The sequence below is a fragment of the Pogona vitticeps genome, chromosome 1 (genome assembly GCF_051106095.1).
Source record: "Pogona vitticeps strain Pit_001003342236 chromosome 1, PviZW2.1, whole genome shotgun sequence".
Lineage (NCBI taxonomy): Eukaryota > Metazoa > Chordata > Lepidosauria > Squamata > Agamidae > Pogona > Pogona vitticeps.
The window spans coordinates 91,393,343-91,405,876 of NC_135783.1; the positions used below are offsets into that span (position 1 = coordinate 91,393,343).

Here is a 12,534-nt window from a genome sequence, read left to right on the forward strand (position 1 = left end):
GTGCATGGATTTGTGCTCTTCGTGTCTCTGGCTTGCTTTTTAAAAAAATACCTGTTTCTTTATATCAAACCAACACGCCCCCCCGTTTTGTCATTTTTTCTACTTTTATCTGATTTGTAAACATTGAGTAGGAGATCATATTCAAAGTTTCGGAGATCCCGTCAAGAAAGAACATGGTCTATTTTGTCCTCTACATTCAGAAAAGTTTTAAAAGCTATAGATGTGCTAAGTCTTGTTTCGGCATGCATAACAGGACAGAAACCAGCGTGGCACAGATTTATTGAGACTACCGAATTTATTTTGGAGTGAGCTTTCATGGATTACAGTCCACTTTCTCTGAGAGATTGTTAATACATGAGCAAGTGAAAATTTGAGCACTAATAGTGTTCTATGTATTTGCATCCGTGATACCTCATGTTTAATTCATAGCAAAGTGATTTCTAATTAAACACTTTATGATTGCAAAAATATTCCCAGCCACCTCCATGCTTAGCTACTAATACTGGGTTTACATACAATTTGTAGGCAAATTCCTAAAGGAGGAGATACATTAGTCGGTCACAGGGCAAGAAAGGATCCCACCTTTAAGACTAACTTTTATAAAGTTTGCATCAGATACCCCCATACCTATATACTAGTAATGTTATCTTACTATTGCTAGCACAAAGCTAGAATTGTCCCAACCTAATGAGCTGGAAAGGGGGCGATAGCCTGATCCTAGATGCACCTGATCTCATTGCATTTAATACCCTTTCCCCTCGAAAATAAGACCTAACCTGAAAATAAGCCCTAGTATCATTTTTCAGGATGCTCGTAATATAAGCCCTACCCCCCAAAATAAGCCCCAGTTAAGTGAACCCCCACCCTCCACCACTGTGCAGCAACCAGAAGAAGATGACATGACTGTATCTGAATAAATGTACAGTAGATTGTTGTACATTTAAAAAATCCCCTGAAAATAAGCCCTAATGTGTTTTTGGACCAAAAATTAATATAAGACCCTGTATTATTTTTGGGAAAACACGGTACATTTAGAGACATTTGGCTGCATAAGATTGAACTGAAAAGTCTCAGAGATTGCCTTGGAGAGAACTGGATTGACCATCAAAAGCAATCAGGAGGATGTGCTCAGTCTATTTCATAGTCATAATAATCATCTGTGTTTCCTCTGACACTGAAGGTTTCATCAACATTTGATTTCTTTCCATTTTCTTCCCCCACGTCAGCCGCATACAGATTGTGGTGTGCACACACACGCAGAATCCTTCGGGATGACATCCAGGCCTCACCCTGGCTTTCTGTTGGGGAGGTACACTGTCCTCCCTTGACCTCTGTGCCTTTTGCCATGAGCGCCCTTCTGGTTCTGAGGAGGTCGCAGGTGCAATTCCACGGGTTCCCATCCAGATACAGGTACCTAAGACGGGGCAAGTACTTCAAGAGACTGTAATCCAGGCTGGAGATCTTGTTGTTCCGTAGATTTAAAACCTGCAGGTGCCTTAAATTGGACAATTCTTGCTCTTGAATTCGTTGTATACTGTTTCCTTTCAGATCCAATCTAGCTAATGTATGTGGGAGGCTGAGGTGAAAAAAAAAACAAGGGAAAAAGGATAAAGGAGAGAAAAACAAAATGAAAGTTATTGTTTTTATCATTTGTGCAGCCTCCTGAAGCATGCCATATTTTACAACCTCAGTTTCAGTTGCCCTCACAAAAACTCTTGTCACTAGAATGAGAAATCTAACATGCACAATGCCACCTAGCTGCCTAGTCAACAGAGATTCCAATGTGACTTCTTGTTCTAAAAGGAAACTAGAGGATAGTTTGAGCCAGGGCTTATCAGGACCCTTCTCTAGAAAGGGTGGCCTAGCATTGAGTGGTTTTGATTTTGAAGAAGATTTGAACACTGGGAGTTCTGTTTGGTTGCTTTAGAAACCAGATACAATACTACACTCAGCTCTCCTGATGCCTCTGTGAAATAAACTGAGCATTTACTGTCTACATTTTGAACTCTTTGGAACTGCTCTCCATTAATATATTCCACTGTTGTGCTATGAAGCCTAAGGTTCATGGCTCAATGCATGCAATTCCTTGCCACAGTCATTTTACTATTGCAACAATCCTGTGATTGCTTAAAGTAAAAGGTGGTGACTGCCCAAAGTCACCCAGTGAATGTCACAGCTGAGCAGAGCTTTGATACTACTGCTAATTGCAGCCCAAAGATAAAGGCTCATGGAATGTAAGTAGATGCTGAGCACAGGATGCATAGCTTTTATTGTGAAATCACCTTGCCTCATTCATGGAATTCTACAAGGGTTCAGATAGCATTGTCTTCCATTGATAACTTCCCAGGAGTGGCTCTTCTCTTTACACAAAACTTCTATTGTGTAGTAGCTACACAGTGACTTTTGATTTGTAGTATGAGCAATATCGCTAGTCTTTGGTCAACATCCTAACCAAGGAATATAGTTAAAATGGGGTGCTGGTGTCCAGTTGTTTTTCTGTCCCGGTTGCTTACCTTAATGGAATAGAACTAAGTAGATTTTGTTCAAGCGCTAGATTAGACAGTAGTGTGCATTTCTGCAGGGCTCCATCCTCAAATGTGGCAACAGTATTGTTATCAAGGAACAAATGTTTGAGTTCTTGTAGATTCCGGAACTCTTGTGCTGTAATCTGCCTGATAAGGTTATTGCTACAATCAATTTTCTGCAACGTAGCTGGCAATCTGAGTGGTATTGCTTGGAGTTTGTTCCCAGCCAGCTCCAGTCTAGTTAAGCTAGAAAGATACTGTACACCATCAACTGAGGAAATCTGATTTTCAGACAAGCAGAGCTCTGACAAGTTTGCCAGTTGTTTCACGTCTCCAGCTCTCAGCATCTTGAGCTGATTTCTCTCTAACTTTAATGACAGTAAAGATTTAGGTAGATCTGGGGGGGTGTCAGTCAAGAAATTGCCATTTAAATTTAGAAATAGTAAATTGTGCAGAGATGTGAAAAAGCTTGCTGGGAAAGAGGGCAACTTGTTATTCTCCATGCTCAGATGCTTTAGACTGGGGAGATGGGATGATCCAAACACAGATTCCATATCATTTCCATCCAAAGTCAAACTCTGTAAACTGCTAAGAGAGGAAAGAGTAATAAATGAAAGAGTCAAAATCAAATTGCTTTGTATATCAAGGACCCTTAAGTTTTTTAAACCTTCAAAATCAGATTCATGGAGAATGCTTATTAAATTATCTCCAAGTTTCAGTACTTCAAGGCTTGGTGGGAGTGAGCTTGGTACATGTCTTAGTTTGTTTTTCCAGAGTTCCAGAATTCTTAAGGCACCCAAAGCTTTGAAAGTGTTGTTCTCCACCGATTCTGTCCCACTGCAGGTCAGGACAAATTCTTCAAGGTAAGACATCCCGAGAACATCAGTGACCTGAAGGACAAAAGCCATGGCAACTAATTCAGTAAAGGATCATCTCATTAACAGCTCTACAGAAGGAACAGAAATAATCAGGAACACCATCTATTCTTGGGGGGGGGGGGGGAGCAGTTATGCAAGAGCATCAAGCTGTGTGAGCAGAATCCAGCCAAACCAGATTTTATGGATGTTCCATGGCATGCTGGGGCCCTCTAGAGGTTCAGCACTGAATAAACAATGCTTTTTAAGGCAGTCCAAGACACAACGTAACTTTCAACTGATTCATATTTACTTCAAAGTAAACATGCACCTGGATGCATTGTTGACAGCAAAGGTACAACCAGCAGAATTTACCCAAGTGCATTTAGGTAAAGGTTTCCCTTGATATTTAGTCCAGTCATGTCCGACTCGAGGGCGCGATGCTCATCCCCGTTTCAAAGCCATAGAGCCAGCGTTTTGTCTGAAGACAGTTTCCATGGTCACGTGGCCAGCACAACTAGACACAAGTCCATTTACTCTTAAGTAAATTATATGTTTTTTTCTCTTTCAAGAATAACACTGCAGCTAGGCATCTCAACTGTGTTTCTACTCAGATGAAAGATCACCTTTTTTCAGTGAGTTCTAGTCTTTACATATGCAATAATTTTATAAGTATTTCACTTAATGGCAGAAGGAAATGTAGGATTACTAATAGAACAATGAACCAACAAAGATAAGAACAAGAAAAAGAACAAACGAATGTACCCAATGTGTTATATCTTTGTTGTGTGGTGTTACAAATTGCTGCACTGGCTAGTTTGTTTTGGGACTAATTCTAAGCACATCTGAATTTAAAGAAGAATATAACCTGGAGGTGCCATCACAAGCACTGCTATAGTGCAAATCTGAGTAGCAGCTACAGCTCCCTTGCCAAAAAGAAGGACAGACATCACCAAAAAAGACAGACATTCTTCACAGAAAAGGAGGACCCTTTTTGTGTTAAATTAGCATGTGCTAATTTAAACTCATGTATAGAGAAATAACTGTGTCAAAGAATTAGTCAAGGAAAAAGGGAAAAAAACCTTTGTAGTTGCTGTTGTGAATCTTGCTTGTAACCTATATAAAATATTTATATATAAAATATTTATAAATAAATAAATATTTATCTATTATAATGACCCAAGGCAGCTTACATAATTGAAAGACAATATTTAAACCTGAAAACAATTTTACAATGGTGGTTTACCTAGACTTGAATAAAATTGTTGTTCCCAAATAGAATAGACTTATTGACTTACTGGTGCTTATGTGAATATGTTTAATCAATTCAAAAACAATGGTCCACTGTAGTTAGGACCACAATTAGACCTAGTCCCTAATATTCATAAACATTAAACCCAGTGGGACTTACTAATATAACATGTAAAATTATGGGAGTCATAAATTATTCAGAGATTGGAGTAATATCAGCAAGTGTCCTCCTTGAATAGATACATTGAAATTAATGGGCTTTTTAAGGCTAGACTCCTATTAAACACTGTTGTTGTTGTTGTTGTTGTTGTTGTTGTTGTTGTTGTTGTTGTTGTTGTTGTTGTGATGTGCTCTCAAATCATCTCCAACTTACAGCAACCCTATGAATGAGTGATCTCCAAAATGTCCTGTCCTCAACAGCCCTGTTTAGCTCAGTATTAAACACTGGTGAGTGTAAAATACCATCAGTGCAGTAACATGGGATGTCCTGCTTGCCTGCATTTAATCAGAGGTCTTGGTTACAAACTGCCCACTTAGGTTTGCACAAGGAGGTCCTGGATGGTCAAATTGCTCATGCTTCAGTCACTGTATGAGCAGCTTGACTGAACATAATCCTGGCCAAGTAACTTGACCAATGGATTTTAATGGGTTTACTCAAGGTAGGGCCATCGTTGGATCCTCCCATTTTCTGTTTCTATAATGGATATAACAACATGTTGCCATCACCTTATGTTTGCGTCACAAAGAAACATGAGAAGAGTGATCAAACTCTTAAGCTCATTGTTAGATTCTTGTTCCAGATGTTTTAAATAGATGGAACAAGGAATTATTGTTCTTGGAAAGGCACTCTTCAGATTTGTGCCACTACTGCTGTCAGGCCAGTACTTGACAAAAGAGGCAATTATGGTGATAAAGAACCTCCATTTTTCTTTCTGGTCATGACAGGCAAATACCATTTTTCTCGTCCTTGAAACTGTGGTTACATTTTATACTAATGTGCAAACAGTGGTGTCTTTGTGGAGGAAGATTTACTGGTTTGTCTCATATATTAGAACTACTTAAATAAATTCATCTACCAATCTTTCCTCATGTATCAATCAAGGAGTTTTATACTTGTCAGAGAACCAGGACTGGCTACAGCTTTCTGTCAAATACACATTCGGGGGTGGGGGTGGGGAGTGGACCCAAGCTCTATCAGGGCATAATGACTCCAGATTGTGCTATATGGGCATAGGCACAGGTACACATTGTACACGTACATGTACAGATTGTTTGGAACCAGGAATCATTCACAGCAGATGTGCATTTTGAGATCTAAAAAAAATCACGTGATTTGATCTGCAGGAGCACAAAGAGAATAAAGGAAGGAGTGCTGTTTAATTCCGAATGTGGAAAGCCCAGTAGTCCTGACAACAGACTTGGACATTGCAATGTTGTGTCCGCTTCCTTGGGATCATGCCAGAAAGGACTGCACAGGACCTTCGTCTTAATGGATATGTACAGGATTGCACTAATGGCCTCAGGAACCTTTGCTTGAAAAGGGGCATTGAGGCAACTTGATGAAACAAAATAGATGTGGTTGATAGGAAATAATGTAAAGATGCAGTTGTGTTATTTTGTGCACATTAAGAGATTTTAAATTTAGATATTACTCCATATGTTACAGAGTTTAATGTGGGAGGTAGGAGAACTTTTTTAAAAAACAAGCCATCAAGTCAATTCTGACTTGTGGCTACCCTATCCAGGGTTTTCAAGATACTCAGAAGTGGTTACCATGCCTATTGTTTTTGACAGTCAATTTAGATGGAAATGGGAAACTGGGACAATGTAGCTTGCCCAGCCTCTCTCTGAAGGCAAAGCAGGGAATCAAACTGTTGACCTCTGGCTCCGCAACCAGGTACCCAGCCCATCAAGGAAGCAAGGAAAACATGCTACGTTACGTTATGTTCCATCAAGTCAGAACTGACTTATAGCTACCTTAGTAGGGCTTTAGTAGGCCTCCTGAGTCCTGGTCCATCACTCTATCCACTACATTACACTGGGTATCCAGGGAAACTTGGAGCCTCTCTTTTTTAAACTCTTGCTCCCCAAATTCTTTGTCATTGGCCACACTACATGGGGCTGATGGGGATCTCAGACCAAAGCATCCGGAGACACAAAGATTCCTCGTCTTTGATCCATCCCTTGTAAAGTGCTTGAATCCAATATGGCAGCCAAGACCCTTCATTTCCATGACAATGGAGATTACCTCAGGAACTGCTATATAGTTACCATCACCTCTATTGCTCCACAGTTTTTTCCCTCCTCAGTTGTTATTAAAACAGAGTAATTGAAAGTATCATTAAGGCTGACATGGCAAACACACTTAGCAGGAACATTTATCACTGTAGAACTGGCTCCTGAACTGTGGAACTGGCTCCATATTTATGATCAGGCTCTTTAATATATTTTCACTACATACCGTAGTGAACAACTTGAGATCACTCTAGCTGCCATGTCACCACATTACAGATTCCTGGGATTAGTCGGTTGAATAGGCTCTTGACCTACAGTTTGTGGGACTGCACGAGAGTTCTTACATAAATGCCTCACCAACCTTCAAATGTCAGGATTGCTGTAGGATGAAGCCAGGGCAGCTGAAGGGGTGTCACAGTGCTGTTCTAATCTAGTGTGCATATATAGTTAGACAACAATTACAACACTGCTTACTTGTAGAATAAGGCTTATCGGTATAATGAAATTCTACATTCATCCTAAAAAGGTTGATTGCAGAATAAACACAAATGTGGCACAGCAGATTGACTGACTTCGTGGTAAGGTTTTGCCCTGTAACAGCAGTCTTGATGCACAGCAATAAACTATAGACTATAATAGTTAATCCAGTGCTGAGATACAGTACACTGCATATAAAGGGAATTCAACAAAGGAAACAATGTTTCCTAGAAGTATTTGTTCATGACATTAAAACAATGAACAAATAGATTAAACAATACATACACTAAAAATAGCCATGTGACTAGGATCAATTCACAGAAGCAAAATCCAGGCTGAGGTCAGCCATATCATTGCTGGGTCAGTAGAAAGTTTCAAATAAGTCAGGCTTTTGAATTTCACAAAACTCTTCATCAGGCACAGATGGCATAAAACGATGAAACAATGACATCCAGTGCAAAGCCAAGCTTATCAATATAAATATATCTGACAATTTGGCCAGTTATTTAATAATGATTATATGACAAAATTGAGACTAAGACGGATTCTAGGTGTTGTTTTCACTCTTAAAATTACTAGTGTGTGTGTGTACATACATGCATACACTTGCACCAGGAATCAATTTTGCATCCCGTTCACAAAGGCTTGAGGGCTAGCAAATATGGCATAAGCCTTATGCAGCTGCTTTTGCCCAACAAGGCTACATACCAGGGTGTCCACAGAATTTTCCTGGCATGTGTGGAATCTGTATAGTGGTAGTTCATATAAGTTGTGTACATGGTATGCATCAATTGCTACAACACAGTGGCCCCCTCTGTGTGTGTGCGTGCTTATATATAAAGTAAATAAACTTACTTTATATATAAATAAAGTAATACATTTAGGTTTAGAGGAGAGGGTCAAATGCCCCTACACCCTTGCGGCAGAGACCCATAGCTACACATGTCATATTCATAGTCTCTCTGATGTTACTGAAACTTCTTACCATATAAACACACCCAGTGTCAGGCTGTACATATGGACCTTGTTTTCAAGCTGGTCTTCTACTGCCCTCCCCTCGCAAAGAAAAAAAAAATCCCCTTCCTGCTTTTCCTTCTCCCTTCTCCTATTTTTCAGTTCAATTTTCAGTTCAGTTTTCAGTTGGATCAAATAAAAGATGGTATGTTGTGTTTTGAATGTTTTAAAGCTGAACATTGTCACCCAGGGAGAAGTCAGTGTGTGTTGAATATTCCTGGATTTGCTGTGCAAGGAATTTTAGGACTGCAACCTTAAAGTGAGCTTCTGAATGGGAAAACAACACAGCTCCTGATTTGCTAAAAATGTTAAGTCCTATAGAGATAGTTCTCGCTCCTCCTTTTATGCTCCCTCTGGCCGAAAGATTTATTTTTTAAAAAATGACAACAAGAACTGCAAAATAGATAATAATCTGATTGTCCCTCAGGTGCAGGGGGAGAGATTGTCCTACCTGGAGCATTTTGATCTTGCTGTGGCTGATGTAAATCCTCCTAGTAGTTGAAGCAATCTCCTTAGGCATTTCTCCAACTCTGTAGCACTGCACTCGCCTTGGCAGGTCACAACTGCATCTCCGTGGGCATGCGGGGGTTCTGGAACTGTAAAGGGGAAACAAAATGAACACGATGTAGAAGACTTGCATTTTCCTAAGCGGCCTCCTCCAGAGGAGAGAAGGTGCTGGCTTGGATCCACTACATGAGTTTAAGAAGTGTGAACTCTTTTATACCTTTACATCCTGATAAAAAGATAAACACAGGTGGATGTTCCACGGCTGGTGTGGTGGTGGTGGTGGTGGTGGTGGGTGGCGGGAGGGGGGGGTCCGAAACGACAATCTCTTAACTTCCTTTGGTTAAGACATTAGCAGGCTGCACAAAGAGCAAAAGGTTTAAACAATGATAAGGAAATGTTATTTTAGACAGCATGGGAAATTGATCTTATTTATTGCCTGATGCCTGATCTGCAAACAGTTCTTTTATCGGCAGTTTCCCAGCTTGGTTAAATGCAACACCCCAGAAAGACTTGAGTAAAGATAAAGAGCTATTTTATAGTGGGCTATAAAATATTTGACTTTCCAACCACTCTGTATTAAAAGCATCATGGGGAATGCTTTGACATATCCCTTTTATTCCTTCTAAGCCAAAGAATCCAGAAGAACAAAAGCTTACCTTACATTGTTCAAAAAGTGACTTTTCCAGTTAATATATTTCACATAGTTCTGAGATGCTTTTTCCTGCTACAAGAAAAGTCAAAGGTTATTTACAAATATATGCATGACATTGTTGTGTACAAAAAATTGTTATGTAAAGAACTTGACCAAATTACCCATTGTTCTCTTTTCTCTTCTCTTCTCTTTCTATTTTCCCCTGTGTGTAAGAAATATTGAAATAAATGGCACTTACTTTGAGTAGACACACACAACAAGAGAATGAAAATGTGTAACGCTGAGAGGCTCTGCTCTTGGTCTACAGGGTGGAACAGCAGCAAAAACTTTGCTGTACAGATCTGTCTCTGTACAATGAGACAGATCTTTCTGCATTTGGCAAGGTGAGCTGTATGGTTCACAAAACACTGTATCAGATAAGATTTGCTAGTCTTTAAGGTGCCATAGGAAACTTGGGTGTTGAGCTCCGCTTGATGTATCCATTCCTGTGAAAACTCTGGAAGCTGTTCTTTTGTGTAGTAAACACATACCCTGTTTCCCCCAAAATAAGACCTAACCTGAAAATAAGCCCTAGTATAGTTATTCAGGATGCTCGTAGTATAAGCCCTACCCAAAAATAAGCCCTAGTTAAGTGAAACCCCATGCTCCAACATTGTGCAGCATTGTGCAGCAACCAGAAGAAGATTGCATGACTGTATTTGAATGCATGTACTGTACATTGTTGTACATGGAAAAAAATAAAACACCCCCTGAAAATAAGCCCTAATGCGTTTTTTGGAGCAAAAATTAATATAAGACCCTGTCTTATTTTCAGGGAAACATGGTACAGATATCAAAACAACAGCCAGTCCAATGTAACACACCCATAACGTTTTACTTCTTCTTAATATAAATCTTTTTCTAAACCTTCATACCCCAGTGGCTGCTGTTTATCCAGATGTTATGGACTAGATTGTTTTAAGATATGATATCCATAGCAGAGGTTGGGAAAGTTCTGTTTTGGACTACAATGTTAATAATCCCTCAAGCAGAATAGTAAGTGACTGTGTTGGCTGAGGGATTCTGGGAGTTGTAGTCACAGAAAGTAATCATTCCAATTTCTGCTTCCTGATAAATAAAAATCAGCATCACATAGCATTTACCGACAGGTAAGACCTATTTAAGCAAGTATGACATGTATCCCAGTAAGCACTTTAGCGGGCCACACCATGCTGTTATGACGAATAACACTGAATTAGTCCTTTCAAGAGGACACTGCTATTATCTAAAACCTCCTTTCAAAAATCGAAGATTCACAACAACCATAAGCTTGACAAGCTTCATAATAACAACAAGCATTAGCCTCTTACAATTTATCTTCCTCCTTCCTTTCTCTCTTTCTTTATTGCAACTCCTCTCTTTCACATGGTAGCACCAAACTCCCAGCTAACCTTTCAGAAACCTGCAGAAAAGCACATGGAATGTAACTTTTTTCCCTTAAAAACCAGTAAAAGGCATTATATCAAAGATATTTCCTTTCTGTCTATACACAGTTTGCAGACAGATTTCCGAAAACAGATGGCAGCTGTCCGCAAATTAGTTGAAACAAGGCTTTCCCAAAATTGCAAAAATCACCCTTGAAATGGGAAAGGATGAGTCTTCAATTTATAAATTTGTAAGACTTATCTGTAAGACTTATCATACAGTTGATAGCTTTAAGAAAGGTTCATTTCTTCAAAAACAATTTCCCAGAACAGTGGCTGCATGTTTTACTTTTTACCTCATCCTATCTAAGGGTCATAGACTTACCTTTAAAAAGCAAGCAAGCTTGGGATCTGAGCCAACTGAAGGGATCAGCCAATAGGTGCTGTTGTTGCCCAGGGAATGGCCAAATGTGTTGACATTCTTCAGGAAGACTCCTCCCATGTCCCCTATGACAGTAATCAACTTAAATCTAAACCTACCAACCTCACAAATACATAGGTGTTACTTCGGATTGTACACTGGCCCATAAGATATGCTGCCAGAATACAAAACAAAAGGTCTCTTCGAAAGCTGTTAGGAAACAGTTGGGGCACACAACCACAAACACTAAGAACTAGAGGCCAGGCCCTATGCCACTCTGCAAGCAAATGCACAATCTGGTGTGTTACAATTCAGCCCATACAAAACAAATATATGCAGTACCCAATGAAAGCTGAAGAATCATTACTGGATGCCTGAAGCCAACCCCTATGGATAAAATTAATTACCTACTGTGTTCCCCTGAAAATAAGACAGGGTCTTATTTTAATTTTTGGTCCAAAATTGCATTAGGGCTTATTTTCAGGTGATGTTTTATTTATTTTTTTCACATACAACAATCTACCTTTATTCAAATACAGTCATGTAATCTTCTTCTGTTTGCTGCACAATGGTGGAGGGCAGGGTTTCACTTAACTGGGGCTTATTTTTGGGGTAGGGCTTATATTACGAGCATCCTGAAAAATCATACTAGGGCTTATTTTCAGGTTAGGTCTCAATATCAGGGAAACAGGGTAGCAGGCACTACACCCAGTGACATATAGTGAGAGGTAGCAACTAATAGTGAAAGACTGAAAGAGTCAACTGTGTGTCTGCTCTTTGACTCTCATCCTGTCCCTCCTAAATTAAAATCAAAGATTTTTCAGAACATCATCCAAGGATGAGCCGAGAATTCCAGGATTGTAATGTGGAAGGAAACAACATCTCACCTCTTGAACAAGATGGAACCCTAGGGAAGCCTAGGGAAATCACTTAATAGGCAATAGAGTGGGGTTAGCAGAACCAAAGTGAACCTAAGAAAACAAGGCTTTTGCACTGACATAATTTTTGGAATGCAAAGGAGAATAGGAAGTGCCATACCTGTGTCAGTGTATGTCTATGCCCCTCAACGTGTACTATGGAAGGCTTGATGCTGGATGCTCCATATGCTCGCAATGTTGCCTATTAATGGGCAAAATTTTTCTCATCTATTTAATTGTACAGTAGTGCTGGTGACACATAAAAATAGAAGACCCAG

The 12,534-nt window shown here is 39.6% G+C and overlaps 1 protein-coding gene and 1 long non-coding RNA gene across 2 annotated transcripts; both read right to left on the minus strand.

The window, feature by feature from the left end:
* Window positions 1-113: 113 nt before the first annotated feature.
* On the minus strand, window positions 114-9,032 carry LOC110083603 (nephrocan). Its single transcript, XM_020802161.3, has 3 exons — window positions 8,808-9,032; window positions 2,514-3,415; window positions 114-1,576 (listed from the first exon to the last, which is right to left on the minus strand). The coding sequence occupies exons 1-3, from the start codon at window positions 8,994-8,996 to the stop codon at window positions 1,129-1,131; spliced, it is 1,539 nt and encodes a 512-aa protein (XP_020657820.3). The 5' UTR covers window positions 8,997-9,032; the 3' UTR covers window positions 114-1,128.
* A 101-nt stretch (window positions 9,033-9,133) lies between these two features.
* Window positions 9,134-9,717, minus strand: LOC144586474 (uncharacterized). The gene is made up of 3 exons (XR_013541321.1): window positions 9,677-9,717; window positions 9,520-9,587; window positions 9,134-9,219 (listed from the first exon to the last, which is right to left on the minus strand). It is a non-coding gene; the product is annotated as an uncharacterized LOC144586474 (long non-coding RNA).
* Window positions 9,718-12,534: the final 2,817 nt, after the last annotated feature.